The following is a 21686-nucleotide window of genomic DNA, read 5'->3' as shown; positions in this document are numbered from 1 at the left end:
TTAAGTACCCATAACATGGCAACTGCATTTATCCATTCAATGAATTTTCCTTCCACTTTTGATGCCCCTCAAGAGTCATTCTCCCAATTTTTTTAAAAAAAATTCTCATCATCTAGGGTACAAAACAAAATGTCCACAAGGACCATGTCACATCGCCCCAATTTTTGCTCATGGATTGCCCGCCCCTTTCTTCGTTTTCTTGTGTTTTGCTTGGATCTCCAATCCCGACTTGTACCCTATCTCTCTTGGACGACCCTATGTGATGGAACGGGGTGGGTTCCTGACCTGGGTCTGTGTGCTTGCTATTCCAGATCCTATCTTCGAGTTTTCAGATGATGGCCCTGTGGATAAAGGCACACTTGATGTGCGGGGGAACCGGTGTAAGGCTTCCTCAGCTTTCCTCTTCTTGATCTCATCAAGCTCTCTTTTCAGTGCCTTCCTGTGTTTTTCTGCGACTTTCGCTGTCTCATCACTCTTGCACGCTTCATCAATTAGCTCAGCATAGTTCTTTGTCAGCACAACGTGCCTCACGGCTTCCATGGTTGACTCAGGTCTCTCGTCATGCACAGCCAGAACTGCGTGTGTTGTCTGCGGCGCCAACGCGTCGTCAGCGTCCCAAGTCCATCGCCGCCTTATGAAATGGCGGGGCATCCGTGTCACAGCGTTCATGTCCATTACTTTTAGTATGTGACAGCACACAATGTCGTCCCGTTCGAACTTGCAGCATTGGCAGTAGTACTCGCCTTCGCCTATCGAGGCTTTGACGAAGTAGTTCCTTCCTTTGTCCGGGTCTTCAGGTTCTGAATCTGACATGCCCAAAATAGAACACACCTTGAACGTATGTTCGTCCACCTGGAAAGCCGTGAACATGCTGGCACACTTTATTTCTTCCTGAAATCTGCAAGTTTTGTGTGTTTTCTGTTAAACTATCGTGCGCTTTTTTCTTGTACCACCTTATGTTGTCATGGAAATAGAAATACATTTTGTTTGAACATGACAAACATAGTTCATTGAACATGGCAAATATAGTATGTTGAACATGGCAAATGCAGTACACTAGACATGGCAAATGCAGTACACTAGACATGGCAACTGTAGTACACTAGACATGGCAACTGTAGTACATTTTCAACTGGACATCGCCATTTTTCCACACCAACATTCCCCAATGGAAGCACATTGCATAAAACATGGTAACTGCCCTTTTATTTAAACATGGCATCTACAGTTGAGTAAACATGGCAATTGCATTTCAACAAACATGGCAGATGCATTTTATTAAACATGGCAACTGCATTTCAGCATATGTGTCGTCAATATAACATTTTTCTAGTTGACATTGGCATTTGCATGCCAACATGCCCCAATGGAAGCACAGTGCATTAAACATGGCAACTGCACTTCATTCAATAAGGAAAATGCACCCGAGCAAGCATGGCAAAACAAAATTTTCATTGAACATGGCAACATGCAGCTGAGTAAGCATGGTAAACAGTATTTCATTAAACATGGAACTGCATATCATGGCAACTGCATTGCACTCTATAAGGCACCTACTGACTTGGTGCTTTTTCTGCAAATAAGACTGTAACGCAACTGACTTACTTGTTAAAGATCTTGTTGGTGTATATCTTGCTCATTTGCCTCTCTATCGGTAAATACGTTAGCAATTTTGGCTGCTTTAGTGCCGTGGTCGCTTCTTGCTGTAGCTCAGATCCCAGAATTTTTTGTTGCAAAGCTGTGTACTGCTTGGCAAACTGTAGAAATGAGTTGCCGGGGCTGACGTACCGCTTCAAAACAGCATTGAACCCCTCGCTGCGCTGCGTAGTCTGCAGAAAGGGGAAGAAGCACTGCATGAAGTAGGCCGGCACCCAGTACATTCGCTTCTCCCACAGGCTAACAAGAGTCTCGTTGTCTTGGACTTGATGTGTTTCAGTCATGGCCATCCAGCTCCTTTCAAACTCCTCCACCGTCAAGCTGTGGTCCACGCACAGCTCGAATGCCTTGTGTAGCTCTGGACGGTCAACAAAGAACGGTCCTAGTGTCTCCTCAGCCTTCTTTATAATGTGCCACCTGCAGTGCTTGTGCACTGCCAATGGAAAGACCTCCTCTATGCCTGCACGCATGCTGAAATCTTGGTCTGTTATTATGTTCATCGGAGCAAGTCCATCCATGTACTCCAAGAAGGTCTTGAACAGCCAAACGTACCCATCCGTGTCTTCGTTCCGGACGAGCCCACAGCCGAACTGCAACGATTGATTGTGGTTATTTATTCCTATGAACGGAGCGCATGGCATCTTGTACATATTGGTGAGGTACGTCGCGTCGAATGAAATGCAATCTCGGAAATGTTTGTAGGCTCTCCTTGCAGCACCATCCACCCAATACATGTTCCTGACACGGTCCTCATCGTCCAACCTTATCCTGTAGAAGAAATCTGGATCTTCCTTCGCTTTCTCATCGAAGTAGGCCATTGTGGCCTCTATGTCTGCCAACTTGCTCTCTCTACGGTACTTGGCCTGTAGGTTTGTGACGTCAGCTGGTATGTACGGCATGCTACTCAGAGTCTCCTTTTTGCTGTGGATGAGAGATAGTATCTGTACCATTCTTGATGGACCGACGTTACAATAATGTAGCAGCTTTACGAATTGCCTTTCGACGGGGGTGAACCCTCTGTGGGCGGTCAGAAATTTTACCAGGTCGAACTTCTTTATGAGTTGGTGGTTGTGCTCGTCAAAATATTCATTGACCACCCACTGTGCTCCATCTACGTTTAGCTTACACCGGACAGGGCACTCAGTCTTGAGAATGGTACCTCTCTTTCATTCCAGAACGACAGGCGCAACACCTTTCCCCTTCTTGTTCCTTCGTGCCTTGTGGCACCTCATCTCACCTCTGCTGTACTCGTTAGTTTTCTTAATTTTCCTATGGTACTCGGTGTTGACCGCAAATCCATGGAACTCTGCATATGTCTGGTAGTATTCCTTTGCTTCTTCGAACGATTCAAATCTCTACCCAATATACGGTGGCTGAGGTACCACGATCTCTGATTGCCCACCATCTTCATCCCCTTGTGCGTCATCGTCAGTTTCATCATTCACTTCAGTATCGGCGGCAGTTCCATCTACTTGAGTGTTGCTAGTGCTTGTGTTCAAAGGGGTGCTTGTCGGCATTGCTGGAATGATTGCCATTTCCGACTCTGACTCGAAATTGTTTGCGGCATGATTGTCTGCTGGCTGGTGGAACGCGTCTTCCGTGCGCTCAGAGCTCCCCGCAGTAGATGTCCCCGCGCCGCTGTTCAGTGTAGTTGTAGGCCCTGTAATAGAAAAAAAGGTACGAGAGTAAGATTTTTGTTTGGATAACATGTGTATCGCAACGGATCACACCATCTTCGAGTGATTTGGCATGACATCATTTCAAACAGCAAGCCATGAGTCTGCGCGTGGACATGTATGGCAGCTGTAGCTGTCCAGTCATGGCAGCTACTGTTCAACAAACATGGCAACTATTGTTTTGCCTACAAATAACTACAAATAACAAATGTAGCGCTGTTTTTTGTGGTTCAGTTTTTTTCCTTACCTTGTTGTGCTGCCTTTGACCATCTTGTTTGGTCTGTGACACCATAATGACGTGCTCCACCTGCAATTTGTGAAGCTTTTCACGAGACGTTTGCCGGGTTACCACCAGCGTAATAACCTGTAAGCATAGTAGTGGTTGGTCAATTCATGGCAAATGCAGTTTGTGCTAGCACGACAACTGCAGTTGCCCCTGATGTGGCAACTGCAGTTTTACTGGCATGGCAACTGTAGTTGCATCGGTATGGCAACCGCAGTTGTTCCTTCATGGCAACTGGCATGGCAAATGTAGTTGCACTGGCATGGCAACTGCAGTTGTTCCTCCATGGCAACTGCAGGTGTCCAGGGATGGCAACAACAGTTGTCCAGGGATGACAAGTGTAGTTTTTAATTCATGGCAATTGTAGATGTCCAGCCATGGCAATTGTAGTTGTCAACTATGCTCCTTCTGCTAATTAAGCATCCGCAACTTCACTTTTTTTATGGACTCACCTGTGTATGACGTCGATGGTAGGTACATGGGTGCTGCATGAAGGCTCTGCATTTTCACCCGTGATAACTCGTGAGTCCTTTTGCCAGTTTTTTTGCGTGTTCATTTTTCATGTCCACAGCAGTATGTGCTCTTTTTTCGTTTTGCATTACCTTGATTAGCCATACTAGCTAGTTGAAGTTGGCTGCCCGTACATTTGTCAGTGTTAGCGCCTTGTGACTGACTTGCCACGGGGGCCCCCTAAGAGTGTTTTGGTCATAAGAACCTGCGAAAAAATGATAGTGTATGACATAAGTAGAATGTCATCTTCATCGTTGCGAAGATGACAACTGTTCTCCTCTTTTGTTATCACGCATCATACCTACGCCTGCATACTGTTCTAGTAGTGGCAGCAACGGCCCTGCAGAGATGAGTTGACTGTACTCTGATGCATCCCAAGGGGGCGTTTCTGGCCTTTGAGAACCCCAAGCATCAACGCCATCTTCGTGATTCATTCTTTCCGTGTCTCGCTTCTTTCCGATGTGTTCTCAATCACTGGATGAACAAGAAGGCATCAACAATCCACAAGAATTGTATTCTTCTCCTGCTTGCACATAGAAGATAGGGATGGCAAGCAACAGGTCAAAATAGGTGGCAGCTACTGACAACGAAAGGTGGCAACTGTCGTTATACACAAGTGGCAATTAATTTTTCCCACCCCCTTCATTCCAAAAATTGTCCTTCCTGCCCTTTTTTAGGGATTCCTACTCATCCATTTCATACCCAACTACTTGCGTCAATTAAACTATGAACTTAAGTTAATCTCAAACATAGTACATGGCAGATCTAGTGTATTCTGCCTGGCAATTGCGAATATACACTGAACCATGCAGTGTTCTACCCCTATAGCATGGACCCAGTACAAGATCGGGAGATTTTCAGCCTTAAGGATGAGAAGGATGAGATCGGGAGATTTCACCTGGTTTTAGATGATCGTCTCTGGAGGGCTGGTTTGGAGTGGGGGGCTCGGGGTGGGGAGGGTTGGGGTGTGGTTTGCGGTGGGAGCGCCCTACGGATCTGCCCTGGTTGCCATGGCAACCAGAGATGGCCGGCGACGGAGGTCGGGGTTCGAGAGGTGGGGGACGATGGCGGCAGACGAGAGAGGGGATGGATCGGAGGCCGGGAACGGTTGGGTCGTGCGGGCAGCGGGTCGTCTGGCCCGGACGGGGCAGTGCGGGCGGGGTTGCCACACACTGGACATGCGGGCCGTCCTTTTGTGCGCGCGGACGTGGTCATGCGGGTCGGTTCCCGTCCATGCCACACGAGGCGTGCGGGCAGGTTCCTGTCCATGCCACACGTGTGGCAGTTATTCGGACCCAAAAATTAACACAACATCATAGTTGCAAATTGCAATATTGCCAAAAACAGGCTTAACCATGCAGTGAATTTATCTATCTAATGAATTTAGTCATGATTTGAAATTTTCCATTCCTCTCGGCCTTATCTCGATCCTTTCTATGATAATCTGGCACCTATGTGACCTAGTGAACCCTCTAAACTCAATGGAAACATTGCTCTCCTTCCCTTCCAGACAGTGCTCGTCCAACTCTAGGTTAATCTCTTGCTCTATCCACTGTCCATCGCTCCTCATGCCCACGCCATCAGGTGTCAGCCGCTGCTTCTGACTTGGATTTTTCTCCGCTGCGTCTGCCGACATAGACGACGATGGTGATCCATCGAGTTCCCAGCCCCTGTCCCATAACAGAGATCGCGAGTGCTTCTGAGGCACGAGATGGTTGCACTCGTGGTAGCAAATGGCCGCGGACGAGGACCCTGCATCTTCTTGGTTTTGGTTCTGAGACGTGTCCGCGTGCAACCAATGCACCCTGTACACGAGATATGCCGCATAGCCTCTACCGATGCCCGAGAGGTTCTTGGTGTTCAAGTTCACGTCCACGTCCACCCAGCACAGGTACGAGAGAACCGCCACCTCGCTGAATCTACAGGACAAAACAGTAAGGCTCGATTGGAATACTGTGCTGTGGTGTGTTTCGCTTATTTCATAATTTGTTGTGGAGAATTAGCCACACAAGTAGGGTGAACAAGCACCACGATAAGCAAAACATAAGTTGCGCAAACGAAATTCGCATAAATTTCCATCCTAAGCTATTGCCACAAAAGCAAAACCTGGAGTGAGGGTCGCAGCGTGACCAGACGAGTCCTCCGTAGTGGTAGCCACTCCACCCGTACCACAGAGCTTTCGCTGGTATCATGTACTTCTTGGCCCCGCTACGCCTGTCCAACGAGAAGCTCTTCTTGCCCGGCCGATTGATGCCACTGTCAGACGAGATCTCTTGATGCGCACATGCATTTTCAAATGGTAACAACATCAATTACCAGCTTGCCACCATCGAGGAGGACGGGGCAGTCGCAGAGTCGGCAGAAGACCTCCCTCTTTGTTTCACCTTCCCGGCGGTGCTCCTCACCGGCAGTACTACACCGCGCGAGGATGTCAGCGCAGTCGGCCGGGAGGAAGCTCGCCCACACCTCGTCGAAGTCCGCAGCCGCCCGGAGAGCCTGGACCGTGGCCGCCAGCCTGCACACGTCACCGGGGGAGGTCAGGGAGGCGACGAGGGCCAGACAGTCCACCGGGAGGTCGCAGATGCCCGTCTCCGTCTCCATGCGTACTTGTTGATTGATCATTTGCCTCTAGAGGCGATGATAAAGACTTACACAAGGATGCTTGCACATGGTGATCACAGTGTTGCCAAGATGACAACATCTCTTGCTCTGCGCTCCGACTAAGCTATGGCTATGGCTGGCTGTGGCCACATAGTGACGACATTCCTGAAGCTTATTTTGGTAGCACACGTAATTAGTGGACTAGTGTGATACGTACTCTTCTATTCTCTGATTGGGCAAACATACTTTTTGGCCCCATGGTTGAAGAGAAAGAGAGAAAAAAGTGACAAAATATAAAACTAGATTGAAAGAAAAGTATAATTGCTGGATCATAACTACCTTCTAAACCAAAACATTAAAATGAAGATACATAATCCAATAAAAATTAAGATTTGATTACAAATATAGTACAAACTTGGTAAGGAGAAAATTTCCACTAGGTGCAAGCAGCTGTTTGGAAAACTCATATTATTTCGGTGACAAATCTTACTGAGTTGCATTTTTGTTTTTCAAAGGATTTCTGAGTTGTATCTGATAGGGTAGAACTACTCATCTTGATTAATATGGACCCTTTGGACATAAAATCCGGAAAATCCTACATTATTTATTTTTTTGAAAGTCAAACATTTCAATGTTTGACCAAGTTTGTAGAAAAGTTAACATATACCATATAAAATAAAAAAATTATGAAAATATATTCCATGATGAATCTAATGGTACTGATGTGGTATCTTCAATATTGACATTTCTCTATATAAACTCAATCAAACATAGAGAAGTTTGACTTTTCAAAAGCTAATGCACCTTATATTTTGGATTGGCAGGAGTATTTGATAGGGGCTAAACCGTAGGCTCAAACACACATAGAAGCGCCTCCATTACTGGTCCATGAACAACATAGTTTGACCATAGTTTGACCACAGTTTGACCAGATTTGACCAAAATTAAAAAAACTGAAATAATTATTTAGTAACACTAATATTCTTGAATAATTATGTAGTAACACTAATACTTCTTGAATAAGTAGTTTGACCAGATTTAACCAAAATTCAAAACAAAACTGAAATTCGAGCATATCTTTTTTTCCTTTTATAATTTGAGGATTCTAAAAATTTGCAAACATGCCATAGGCAGTCAAAATCGGATGCGGATTTTCGTGCTGAACATTTTGATATATTATACGGGTTTTTTCAACATCGTATGCAAAAGTTATAGTCGTTTTACTTTTTCATGACACTTTTTTTGCAAAACATGTCCAAATTTAAGTTTTTTAATTTTCCTAACTAGTAGATGTAGTAATATAACTACATCTCGAAGGATTTTATTTTTTGAAGTTTTTATAATTTTGTTTTGTTTTTTAAAAACTGAAATGGCGATGGGGGGGGGGGTAGAGTTTTAGTCCCGGTTCGTGTCTCAAACCGGACTAAAGGGCCCATTTGAACCGGGACTAATGCCTTTAGCCGCTCGAACCGGGACTAATGCTCACATTAGTCCCGGTTCGCAATGCAAGCGGGACTAATGTGTATATTGCGGTGTGACCAAAGCCCTGTTTTCTACTAGTGTAAATTAGCTTAAGTATCAATTAAGTATGGTGTTCTTATTGGAGCGATTGAGCTAGCAGTCTAATGAGTTAACCAGCGGCTCAACAAATTCACTCAACACTCCATCATTTCCTAATTTTCATCCAAATATCTTTATATTATGATAGGAAAATGGCCATGTGGCAGGATCTCATGATTTTGAAGCCATTCGTGGCATGTATAGTAATTTGGGGGCAGAAAATGAGGCTCTAGATGAGTATTGGAAAATTGTCCAGATGACCTTTGAAAGTGAAGAAGACTCCTATAACTTCTATAGTGCATACCTAAAAGGAAAGGGTTCAGTGTTAGGAAGGATATCGTGAGGTGTGAAAAAAATAGGAGATTTTTTATAGGAGATTTGTTTGCTCAAAGGAAGGGATTCGTGATCCAGCCACGAGGGACATCAAGGACCGAAAATGAAGGGAAAGAGCTGAGACTCGAGAGTATTGTGGGGCTGGACTGAGCATTGGACTTGATAAGTAGCGTGGAATCTGGTTTGTGGACAATTTTGTAGATGGCCATAACCACATATTAACGACTCCAGATGAAACCCAATTTCTTCGTTCCCATAAGAAAATCAAAGCCATCAGAAATCAGAAATGGATGTCTTTCACATAATGGAATTGACGGGCCTCCGTAAGCATCACATAATGGATGTCTTTCAGTGCACTAGTAGTGAAAAAGTGGGCGCTATATTTATCGATAAGGACCTGTACAATTTCTCATCTAGGTATAAGAGGTCCAGAGTTGTGGATGGAGATGCAAATGCTACAATATGGGTGTTGAAGGCTAGGAACGATAAGGATCCAGAATTCTTTTTTGGGTACCAAGTTGACAAAGAAGGTCATCTGAAGGACCTGTTTTGGTGTGATGGGCCGTCCCGGATGGATTACCGGTCATTTGGTGATGTTGTCGTGTTCGACAACACATACCGGATGAACAAGTACAAGATGCCTTTTGTTCCATTTATGGGACTTAACCACCATATTTTGATGTAGTATTGTGTCTGATGAGTGTGCTGACTCGTACATTTGGGTGCTTCGTACTTTTTTGAGGGCGATGTGTCAGGTAAAACCAAAGTCGGTAATAACAGACAGTGCAATGCAATGATCAAAGCAATCCGCCAGGTACTTTCAGGAACAAATCATCGTGTATGCTCTTGGCATATCGAGAAGGGAATCAAGAAGCATCTTCACTTTTCATAACTCGACTTATTTAGGTCATTCATATACGAGGTTTGCTCACCTGATGTCTTTGAGGACAAGTGGAATGTATTTGTTGGGAAGTACCAAACTAGTAGGAATCCAGACTGGTTGAATAGAATGTATAGGAAGAGGAGGTTGTGGGCAACGGCTTTTTTGTGCGACAAGTATTTCATGTCCTTGAAAACTAACCAACAGAGCGAGAGTCTGAATTTAGTTTTGCAGCTACATCTCAATGGTTACATGTCCTTGTTTGATATGCTAGAACACCATGAGGTATGTGTTTCCAACATGCGTCGTAGAGAGGCACAATTTGATTTTGTGGCATCACAATCTTGGCCTGTTGCTGTTACGGATAGTCGTGAACTTGAAGAGGCTACAACACGTATTTTCACATTTGCTAATTTTCAGCTAGTTCAAGAACAGCTACAGAAGGTACACATGTTTGATGTTGGTGAGGTAATTCTTGAGAGAAACTATACGAGATAAAATTTAATTTCTAACATGGTACGTGGATGGACATTCTCAGTTGAGTACACATGTTTTGGGGCTGATCCGACATCAAATGTAGATGCCGAAAGATAGAGCGTGATGGCTTACCTTGCAAGCATATTTCTGTGTGCTAAAGCATGTTGGGATGCCACATATACCCAAGTGTTGTGTGTTGCGGCGGATGTCCAAAAAGATGAAAGGTGGCCTTCCTTCGCTTAGGCATAGTGATTTGAATAGTTGGACACAGAAGCAAGCATGGTATAATGAGTTGAGATCACTAGGTCTGAGTTGTTTGATATGGTATCCAATAGTGATGATGACTTATTGAAGGTGAAGTACTATCTTCTTAGTCAGTTGCCGACGAAGAGAAGTTGTTCCAAACCAGTCAATGATGCCCAAGGACATGGCAATAAGAATATTGGAAGTGGAGCTATTCCCGAGCCTAGAGGTTCAGTCCTAGATCCCTTATGTGTAGTCACCAAGGGCGCACCTAAAGGAAGATTGAAATCATTTGATGAAGGCCCAAAACCAAGACTATGCAGTCGATGTCGCAAACCTGGTCATGATATCCGTATGTGCACTGATGCAATGCACACTAGTAGAAAACAGGGCTTTGGTCCAGGCCGGGTCAGCCCATTAGTCCCGGTTCAGTCTAGAACCGGGACCAATCACATTGGTCCCGGTTCGTGAGCCCAGGGGGGCGGCCGGGCCACGTGGGCCATTGGTCCCGGTTCATCTGGACCTTTTGGTCCCGGTTGGTGGGACGAATCGGGACCAATGGGCCTCGCTCCTGGCCCACCACCATTGGTCCCGGTTGTGGCTTGAACCGGGACCAAAGGCTCCCTTTTAGTCCCGGCTCATGTCACCAACCGGGACCAATGAGGTGTCTATATATACCCCCTCGCGCAAGAGCAGAGCACAGTGCTCTGTTTTTTCTGGCCGAGGGGGAGAGGGCTTTGTGGTGCTCTAGCTCACCTCCTATGCACATGAGGTGTTCGATGGAATGCCCGAGCCACACTACTTAAGCTTTCTCCTCTCGAAGCTCGACCTCCAAACTCCATTTTCCTCGAGATTTGTCTAGATTTAGCGGTCCGTCACGCCCCGTCCCCGTCTTCACCGCCGTCGATCACCCGCGCCGATCTCATCACCGACACCACCGTGGTGAGCCTCTTGTTCTTATCTTCTTTCTGAAAGGAAAAATATTCTTACTTGTATGTTTAGATAGATACTTGTATCATTTTCTTACATTTATTATTGCATCTTATATAGTGTGATGGTTTTGGTATCCGCCCCCGTCGGCCCTCGTCCTGTCTATGATTCGGATGTGGTATGTATATTATCTTTATAACTATTGGTTCATTTATTGTTTATGAAAATTATGCCGACCAACGTGACATAGATTTTATTTATCTAGGATGTATGTGAATCGGAAATGCCAACCGACCCTATTGTCGAGAGGTTAAATTTAGTTGAAGAAGAAAACAATTTGTTGAAGGAAAAATAAAAAAATTGAGGAGGAGAAGATGATATTGGAGTTGCATGTTGTGGATGTCGTCGATGATCACAAGATCAAGATGGATGCAATGCGCTTGAAGATTAGAAAGATTAGAAAATATGCCATTCATACCAAGGCTTGGTATCATTATGCCGTTGGATCAGTTGTTACCTTGGTTGCGATTATGATCGCATTTGTTTTCGCATTGAAATGTTTTACATAGTTTCAATGTATGGTTTAATTAATTAGATGCTCTGGAGAGTTATATGTTGTTAGATGAGAACTATGTATGCACTTTGGTTTTAATGTGATGATGAACTTCTATTAATTTGGACACTTAATTATATATAATGCACGCAGATGAACCGGCAATGGATGTACAGTGACAGACACACCCGCGAGTACATTAAGGGCGTGCATGAGTTTCTCGATGCGGCTGAGGCAAACAAGCAGAATGGTCTTATGTGTTGTCCATGCACTGAATGTGGGAATACGAGGTCTTACTCTAACCGGAAAATCCTTCACTCCCACCTGCTTTACAAGGGTTTCATGCCACACTATAATGTTTGGACGAGGCACAGAGAAATAGGGGTTATGATGGAAGACGGCGAAGAAGAAGAGTACGATGACAACTATGTGCCCCCTGAATATGGTGATGCTGCAACGGGGGGAGCTAGTGAAGATCAAGAGGAACCAGACGATGTGCCCAATGATGCTGCCACGGGTGAAGCTGCTGAAGATCAAGAGGAATCAGACGATGTGCCCGATGATGATGATCTCCGCCGGGTCATTGTCGATGCAAGGACGCAATGCATTAGTCAAAAGGAGAAGCTGAAGTTCGATCGCATGTTAGAGGATAACAAAAAAAGGGTTATACCTCAATTGCGAAGATGGCAACACAAAGCTCGGTACCGTACTTGAATTGCTGCAATGGAAGGCAGAGAATGCTGTGGCTGACAAAGGATTTGAGAAGCTACTGAAAATATTGAAGAAGAAGCTTCCAAAGGATAACGAATTGCCCGACAGTACATACGCAGCAAAGAAGGTCGTATGCCCTCTAGGATTGGAGGTGGAGAAGATACATGCATGGCCTAATGACTGCATCCTCTATCGCGGTGCATACAAGGATCTGAACGCATGCCCGGTATGCGGTGCATTGCGGTATAAGATCAGACGAGATGACCCTGGTGATGTTGACGGCGAGCCCCCCAGGAAGAGGGTTCCTGCGAAGGTGATGTGGTATGCTCCTATAATACCACGGTTGAAACGTCTGTTCAAAAACGAAGAGCATGCCAAGTTGATGCGATGGCACAGTGAGAACCGAAAGAAAGATGGGAAGTTGAGAGCACCCGCTGATGGGTCGCAGTGGAGAAAAATCGAGAGAAAGTACTGGGATGAGTTTGCAAAGGACCCAAGGAATGTATGGTTTGCTTTAAGCGCGGATGGCATTAATCCTTTCGGGGAGCAGAGCAGCAATCACAGCACCTGGCCCGTGACTCTATGTATGTATAACCTTCCTCCTTGGATGTGCATGAAGCGGAAGTTCATTATGATGCCAGTTCTCATCCAAGGCCCTAAGCAACCCGGCAACGACATTGATGTGTACCTAAGGCCATTAGTTGAAGAATTTTTACAGCTTTGGAATGGAAACAGTGTACGTACGTGGGATGAGCACAGACAGGAGGAATTTAACCTTAAGGCGTTGCTGTTCGTGACCATCAACGATTGGCCCGCTCTCAGTAACCTTTCAGGACAGACAAACAAAGGATACCATGCATGCACGCACTGTTTAGATGACACTGAAAGTATATACCTGGACAAATGCAGGAAGAATGTGTACCTGGGCCATCGTTGATTTCTTCCGACCAACCATCAATGTCGAAAGAAAGGCAAGCATTTCAAAGGCGAGGCAGATCACCGGAAGAAGCCCGCCATGCGCACCGGTGATCACATGCTTGCTATGGTCAATGATTTACACTACGTAATCTTTGGAAAGGGTCCCGGTGGACTAGCTGTTCCGAATGACGCTGAGGGACACGCACCCATGTGAAAGAAGAAATCTATATTTTGGGACCTACCCTACTGGAAAGACCTAGAGGTCCGCTCCTCAATCGACGTGATGCACGTGACGAAGAACCTTTGCGTGAACCTACTAGGCTTCTTGGTCGTGCATGGGAAGACAAAAGATACACCTGAGGCACGGGAGGACCTGCAACGTTTGCACGAAAAAGACGGCATGCCTCCGAAGCAGTATAAAGGTCCTGCCAGCTACGCTCTTACGAAAGAAGAGAAAGAAATCTTCTTTGAATGCCTGCTCAGTATGAAGGTCACGACTGGCTTCTCGTCGAATATAAAGGGAATAATAAATATGCCAAAGAAAAAGTTTCAGAATCTAAAGTCTCATGACTACCACGTGATTATGACGCAACTGCTTCCGGTTGCATTGAGGGGGCTTCTACCGGAAAACGTCCGATTAGCCATTGTGAAGCTATGTGCATTCCTCAATGCAATCTCTCAGAAGGTGATCGATCCAGAAATTGTACCAAGGCTAAGGAGTGATGTGGCGCAATGTCTTGTCAGTTTCGAGCTGGTGTTCCCACCATCCTTCTTCAATATCATGACGCACGTCCTAGTTCATCTAGTCCACGAGATTGTCATCCTAGGGCCTGTATTTCTACACAATATGTTCCCCTTTGAGAGGTTCACGGGAGTCCTAAAGAAATATGTCCGTAATCGCGCTAGGCCAGAAGGAAGCATCTCCATGGGCCATCAAACAAAGGATGTTATCGGGTTTTGTGTTGACTTCATTCCTGGCCTTAACAAGATAGGTCTCCCTAAATCGCGGTATGAGGGGAGACTGACTGAAAAAGGCACTCTTGGAAGAGACTCAATAATATGCAGGGACGGATATTCTTGGTCTCAAGCACACTACACAGTTCTACGGAACTCTACCTTGGTGACCCCGTATGTCGATGAACACAAGAACAGTCTGCGCTCCAAACACCCGGAGCAGTGCGACGACTGGATTACATGTGAACACATCAGGACTTTCAGCAATTGGTTGGAAACACGTCTCAGAGGTGACAACACTGTTTGTGATGAGTTGTACTTGTTGTCCAGGGGACCATCTTTGACTGTATTGACTTACAAAGGATACGAGATAAATGGGAATACATTTTACACGATCGCCCAAGATCAAAAGAGCACCAACCAAAACAGCGGTGTCCGCTTTGATGCAGCAACCGAGAGCAGAAAGGATACATATTATGGTTACATAGTGGACATATGGGAACTTGACTACGGACCTAATTTTAAGGTCCCTTTGTTTAAGTGCAAATGGGTCAATCTGTTAGGCGGCGGGGTACATGTAGACCCACAGTACGGAATGACAACAGTGGATCTGAAAAATCTTGGGTACACTGACGAACCGTTTGTCCTAGCCAATGATGTGGCACAGGTTATCTATGTGAAGGACATGTCTACCAAACCGATAAAAAGAAAAGATAAGGAAGCAAATACATCATACGATGAGCCAAAGCGCCACATAGTTCTTTCAGAAAAAGGGACATCCTGGGAGTGGACGGCAAGACAGACATGTCTGAAGATTATGAAAAGTTTCATGAAATTCCTCCCTTCAATGTCAAGGCTGACCCAAGCATCCTGATAAACAATGAAGATTATCCATGGTTACTGCGCAATAAGCAAATGACACAAGCGAAGAAAAAGTGAAGACTTTCTCCCGCAACTATTATGATGATACCATGCCAATTTTGTAACAGACGAGTATGATATGCCAACTTTTTCAGAGTTCATTTGAAAACTATGAATTTAGGTCGAATTTTCTCTATAGGTGCATCTATGTTCAAATTTAAACTATTCAAATTTGAAAACTAATGGCACTAACAGAAAGTTTATATTTTTTCTAAAACTAATAGCACTAACAGAAAGTTTATAATTTTGCTGACCTAAAAGCAAAAAAAAAAAGAAAATAAATAATACAGAAAACAAAACAAAAAAACTAGAAAAAAATAAAAATAGCAACAATAAGTATTTTGTTGTAAGTACAAACAAAATAAAATAAATAAAGCAACAAACAAAACAAAAAAACTAAAAAAAGTGTTTTCAAATTTGAAAACTAATGGCACTAACAGAAAGTTTATAATTTTTCTAAAACTAAAAGCAAAAAGAATTTTAAAAAATAAAGCAAAAAACAAAAGGAAATAAATAATGCAGAAAACAAATCAAAAAAACTGGAAAAAAATAGGGCTCACCCCTATAATATTTGTTATGACTAACTAAAATTACCAAATTGAGTATAATGATAAAACACAGTAATATTAAATAGCAGGAAAAAGATTGACTCAAAAATCAATTTTTATAGTAAAGTTATTCATAAACTAGGGATTCACACAAATTTTAAAAAAACCAAATTTAAACTATTCAAATTTTAAAACTAATGGCACTAACAGAAAGTTTATAATTTTTCTAAAACTAATGGCACTAACAGAAAGTTTATAATTTTGCTGACCTAAAAGCAAAAAGAATTAAAAAATAAAGCAAAAAACAAAAGAAAATAAATAATACAGAAAACAAAACAAAAAAACTGGAAAAAAAAATAGCAACAATAAGTATTTTGTTGTAAGTAGAAACAAAATAAAATAAATAAAGCAACAAAGAAAACAAAAAAACTAAAAAAGTGTTTTCAAATTTGAAAACTAATGGCACTAACAGAAAGTTTATGATTTTTCTAAAACTAAAAGAAAAAAGAATAAAAAAATAAAGCAAAAAACAAAAGGAAATAAATAATGCAGAAAACAAAATAAAAAAACTGGAAAAAAATAGGGCTCACCCCTATAATATTTGTTATGACTAACTAAAATTACCAAATTGAGTATAATGATAAAACACAGTAATATTAAATAACAGGAAAAAGATTGACTCAAAAATGAATTTTTATAGTAAAGTTATTCATAAATTAGTGATTCACACAAATTTTAAAAAAATCAAATTTAAACTATTCAAATTTTAAAACTAATGGCACTAACAGAAAGTTTATAATTTTTGTGACCTAAAATAAAAAAGAAAACACTACAAAACTACAAGTATTTAGTTCTAAGTAGAAACAAAAAAAACAAAAAAGTGCCAACTACTGGGCCCCCACAGCCTGAATACGACTAGAAACCCTACCATGGGCCAGTATTCAGGCCCGCGGGAGGCCCAGTAGGCCCACAGGCACAGATTACAGTGTTAGGTCCGAAAGCCTGCTTTAGAGAGGAGCTCGAGAGGGAAGGCGCACCGCACCTTATAAACAGGTGCGCCTCCCTCTCAACTAGCGAGGTGGGACTAAATATTTGGGTTCGGGGCAGCACAGGCCTTTGGTCCCGGTTGGTGGCACCAACCGGGACTAAAGGGGGGCATTAGTCCCGGTTGGTGCTACGACCCGGGACTAATGCCATCCTTTAGTCCCGGTTGGTGCCACCAACCGGGACCAAAGGCCGCCGCTTCCCGCCCTTTGGGCTGCTGAAAAGAGGCCTTTGGTCCCGGTTGGTGGCACCAACCGGGACTAAAGGGAGGCATTCGTCCCGGTTTGTGCCACGAACCGGGACCAATGATGTCGGTATATAAGCTGGACTTGTGAAAATTTCACAACTTTACCGTCAGTTCGTGCCCGACGCCCCAGCGCTGCTCCTCGTCGCCGTCGCCATCATCGCCGCTGCCTCCGACGCCGTCGCCGCGCCGCCCCTGCCCCCGACGCCGTCGCCGTGCCGCCCCTACCTCCGACGCCGTCGCCGCGCCGCCCCTGCCTCCGGTGCCGTCGTCGCGCCGCCCCTGCCGCCGACCACGTCGTCGCCGCGCCGGCCCCTGCCCCGCGGCCCGCCCCCGCCCGCCGGCGCCCTTGCCTCCCCCGCCGTCGCCATCGCCAGACGCCCCCGCTGTGAGCCGCCGCGCCGGTCCGGCTCTGTTTTGATTTTGTATTAGATTAATTTTTTGTTCATATATATATAATGTATATTTGTATGTATGTGGCTATATGTAAGTTCAGAGAATGTTTTTTATTAGATTAATTTCTTATTAGATTTATTACATTAATGTTTTTGTTCACAGCATGTTTTTGTTCATATATGTATTTTTTTTGTTCATATGTGTATTAATGTTTTTGTTGCATATATGTAATTTTTTTCAATGTATATATGTATGTGGTAGCTATATATGCATGATGAGGGGGTGGGGGTCGATATACCCCCTCCCCGATAATTTCAACATGAGCGGAGGTCGATATACCCCCTCCCCGACAACATGAGAGAGGGACGAGGGGTCGAGAGAACTAAATAAGAAGAAGAAGAAGAGAGGAAGAAGAGGAGAAATAAATAAGAAGAAGAAAAAAGAAGAAAAAGAAGAGGAGAAGAGAAAGGAATAGTGGAGAAGAAGAGAAAATAGAATATATTCTATTTTTTCTTCTTCTCCACTATTCCTTTCTTCTTCTCCTCTTTTTTTCTTCTTTTTTTCTTCGATCTTCTCCTCTAGCTATTCCTTTCTTCTTCTCCTCTTTCTTCTTCTTCTTCTTCTTCTTCTTCTTCTTAATTTTTATCGGGAACGAGGGTGTCGAAGATCGCCGAGGGGTCGAGGGTCAGGAACTAGGGTAGAGGGTCGAGGGTCGTTAAGGGGTCAAGGGTCGAGGGTTCGAGGGTTCTATAGGGTCGAGGGTTCCAGGGTCGTCTAGGGGTCGAGGGTTCCAGGGTCGTCGAGGGTTCGAGGGGTCGAGAGAGGTTTCCTAGTGTCAAAGTATTGAAGAAATCCATGCCTTCATCATTAGCCGGAAGTAACCAGGGCATGTTGGTACGAAGTTCTGCAAAGTTGTTCTGGAATGGAGTCCCGGATAGGATAACCCACCTTTTGGTACGAATTCAACAAAGGCCTTCCAAATAGCGATATTCGGAAGGCTCTTGCTGAACTTTGTACCAAAAAGCGAATTATCCTATCTGGGACTCCGTTCCAGAACAACTTTGAAGAGCTTCGTACCATCATGCACATGTTACTTTCGCCTAATGATGAAGACATGGTTTTGTTGAATCCTTTGACACTACGCAACCTCCCGATCCCTCGGCGATCCTCTCGAACATGAGAGGAAGAAGAGGATCGCCGAGGGGTCGAGGGTTCCAGGGTCGTCGAGGGTTCGAGGGGTCGAGGATCGCCGAGGGGTCGAGAGAGGTTTCCTAGTGTCAAAGTATTGAAGAAATCCATGCCTTCATCATTAGCCGGAAGTAACCAGGGCATGTTGGTACGAAGTTCTGCAAAGTTGTTCTGGAATGGAGTCCCGGATAGGATAACCCACCTTTTGGTACGAATTCAACAAAGGCCTTCCAAATAGCGATATTCGGAAGGCTCTTGCTGAACTTTGTACCAAAAAGCGAATTATCCTATCTGGGACTCCGTTCCAGAACAACTTTGAAGAGCTTCGTACCATCATGCACATGTTACTTTCGCCTAATGATGAAGACATGGTTTTGTTGAATCCTTTGACACTACGCAACCTCCCGATCCCTCGGCGATCCTCTCGAACATGAGAGGAAGAAGAGGATCGCCGAGGGGTCGAGGGTTCCAGGGTCGTCGAGGGTTCGAGGGGTCGAGGATCGCCGAGGGGTCGAGAGAGGTTTCCTAGTGTCAAAGTATTGAAGAAATCCATGCCTTCATCATTAGCCGGAAGTAACCAGGGCATGTTGGTACGAAGTTTTGCAAAGTTGTTCTGGAATGGAGTCCCGGATAGGATAATCCGCCTTTTGGTACGAATTCAGCAAAGGCCTTCCAAATAGCGATATTCGGAAGACTCTTGCTGAACTTTGTACCAAAAAGCGAATTATCCTATCTGGGACTCCGTTCCAGAACAACTTTGAAGAGCTTCGTACCATCATGCACATGTTACTTTCGCCTAATGATGAAGACATGGTTTTGTTGAATCCTTTGACACTACGCAACCTCCCGACCCCTCGGCGATCCTCTCGAACATGAGAGGAAGAAGAGGATCGCCGAGGGGTCGAGGGTTCCAGGGTCGTCGAGGGTTCGAGGGGTCGAGGATCACCGAGGGGTCGAGAGAGGTTTCCTAGTGTCAAAGTATTGAAGAAATCCATGCCTTCATCATTAGCCAGAAGTAACCAGGGCATGTTGGTACGAAGTTCTGCAAAGTTGTTCTAGAATGGAGTCCCGGGTAGGATAATCCGCCTTTTGGTACGAATTCAGCAAAGGCCTTCCAAATAGCGATATTCGGAAGGCTCTTGCTGAACTTTGTACCAAAAAGCGAATTATCCTATCTGGGACTCCGTTCCAGAACAACTTTGAAGAGCTTCGTACCATCATGCACATGTTACTTTCACCTAATGATGAAGACATGGTTTTGTTGAATCCTTTGACACTAGGCAACCTCCCGACCCCTCGGCGATCCTCTCGAACATGAGAGGAAGAAGAGGATAAAAAAAGAAGAGGGAGAAGAAAAAAAAGAGGAGAAGAAAGAATAGAGGAGTTCTTCTCCTCTATTCTTTCTTCTCTTTTTTTCTTCTTCTTCCTCTTTTTTTTATCGAGAACGAGGGTCGTCGAGGGACATAGATGTAGTGTCGTCGTTGTCGATATATACCCCCTCCTGATAGCTTACTATGATTAGGTAGCTAGTTCTACGTTTGGCACTAATATATCCATCTGTCATGTTTGAATAATAATTGCCATGTTGTAAATATTTGTAGAAACTATGGACACCGCCCTAGACGAAGCAAAAGAAGCGTTGTTCAGGGACATAATCGTAGAAGGAAGTGATGCCGTCTCGTTGTTTCTCAACGAAACCGATGGTCTGGAAGGAGAGGGTGAACAAGCTGGCTACGGTGACCTAATGCCGGTGCAAGAAGAAGAACATGAGGACGGCTCCGGTGACCCAATGCCGGTGCAAGAAGGAGACCGTGATGACGGCTCCGGTGACCGAACCGAGTCCGGCCAGGTATATATATTAGTTAATCCTGTGCTGACTAGCTGATTGATGCATTCATTGTTTTGGTATGTACACATATTAATTAAGTCTTTGTTCTTTTTTCTAGCCCTCCGGACAAAGAGCACATTTGTTGCTCAGTGCGGGGTTTTGGTTAGGGACAAGATCCCGATCAGCATCCAGCAATGGTTTAAGCCGGCTACAGAAGACCCTGAGGTGTCTTATGTCAATGATATGCAGAAAAATGATCTTTGGACTGAGCTGAAGTCAAATTTCACCCTACCGCCAGAGGATAATCCAGAGAACCCAGTTAAAGAGAAATTAATCAAGTCTTTTGCTCTTAAGAGGATGGCAGAACTATTCAGGAGGTGGAAGAAAGAGCTGAATAAGTTTGTCGAAAATAATGAGACACCGGAATTCAAGGGCAGATATGAGAAGATCAGAGATCACTGGCCCGCATTTGTGGCCCACAAGACATCGGAAAAGAGTAAGAAGATGTCAGCGACAAACAAGCAAAATGCTGCGAAGAAGAAGCTTCACCATCGCACGGGGTCAGGTGGCTACCTCATAGCCCGGCCTAAGTGGTCCAAGACTGAGAATGATCTGGTTGATAAAGGGATCGAACCAGAGACAATTAACTGGCCAGACTGTTGCTGGACTTGGTTCTTCGGGGCTGGCGGAACCTTGGACCCTGTAACAGGGAAGTGCATTTGGACGAACGATCAAATGGACATACCAGTCGGGAAGCTTAAGCAGTATATCGAAGCAGCGTAGGAAGGGACGTTCTTTCCAGACAGAGAGAACGACGAGCTCACAATGGCCCTCGGGAATCCTGAGCACCCTGGACGGACACGAGGCACGCCAGGCTCCATTCCATGGAAGGTTGGGTTTCCGAACGCAAGCGGTTACAAATCCCATGAGAGGAGGAAAAAAGTGCAGCTGACCCAAATGCAGGCGCTGCAAGTAAGGGTAGACACGATAGAGGAACGAGAAGCAAATCGCAGCAAACGTACTGCCGAAGCCTCCCCCGAAGCTACCCCGCCATCTCAGCGCAGAAGCAGCGTGGCTTCCACCGAGCTGCTTCAGCCGGAGCATGCCTTGACGGCTCCTGCCAGCTATCCCGTGGATGCTATCACGGAGTCTCAAAATTGCCACCTTATGACGCAATGGATGAATTTGAAGGTCAAGGTGGCTGTTGGCTCTGTTTATCCTACTGAACCCGG

General features: G+C 44.8%; 2 protein-coding genes and 1 pseudogene across 2 annotated transcripts; 1 reads left to right on the top strand and 2 right to left on the bottom strand.

The window, feature by feature from the left end:
* Positions 1-255: 255 nt before the first annotated feature.
* On the bottom strand, positions 256-3308 carry LOC147962193 (protein FAR1-RELATED SEQUENCE 5-like). Its single transcript, XM_087534078.1, has 3 exons — positions 1923-3308; positions 1606-1829; positions 256-898 (listed from the first exon to the last, which is right to left on the bottom strand). Exons 1-3 carry the CDS (start codon positions 2604-2606, stop codon positions 256-258), a joined length of 1551 nt encoding a protein of 516 aa, XP_087390204.1. The 5' UTR covers positions 2607-3308.
* Positions 3309-5459: 2151 nt separating this feature from the next.
* On the bottom strand, positions 5460-6796 carry LOC147962192 (F-box protein PP2-B11-like). Its single transcript, XM_087536544.1, has 3 exons — positions 6442-6796; positions 6232-6356; positions 5460-6044 (listed from the first exon to the last, which is right to left on the bottom strand). Exons 1-3 carry the CDS (start codon positions 6745-6747, stop codon positions 5513-5515), a joined length of 963 nt encoding a protein of 320 aa, XP_087392670.1. The 5' UTR covers positions 6748-6796; the 3' UTR covers positions 5460-5512.
* Positions 6797-8482: 1686 nt separating this feature from the next.
* LOC147962191 (protein FAR1-RELATED SEQUENCE 5-like) lies at positions 8483-17474 on the top strand (annotated as a pseudogene).
* The last annotated feature ends 4212 nt before the right edge of the window (positions 17475-21686 follow it).

Source organism: Triticum urartu, chromosome 7A, assembly GCF_056163025.1.
Source record: "Triticum urartu cultivar PI428250 chromosome 7A, HENAU_Tu73, whole genome shotgun sequence".
Taxonomy (NCBI): domain Eukaryota; kingdom Viridiplantae; phylum Streptophyta; class Magnoliopsida; order Poales; family Poaceae; genus Triticum; species Triticum urartu.
The sequence above is the reverse complement of the archived record's forward strand: the minus strand, read 5'-3'. Positions and strand labels throughout refer to the sequence as shown.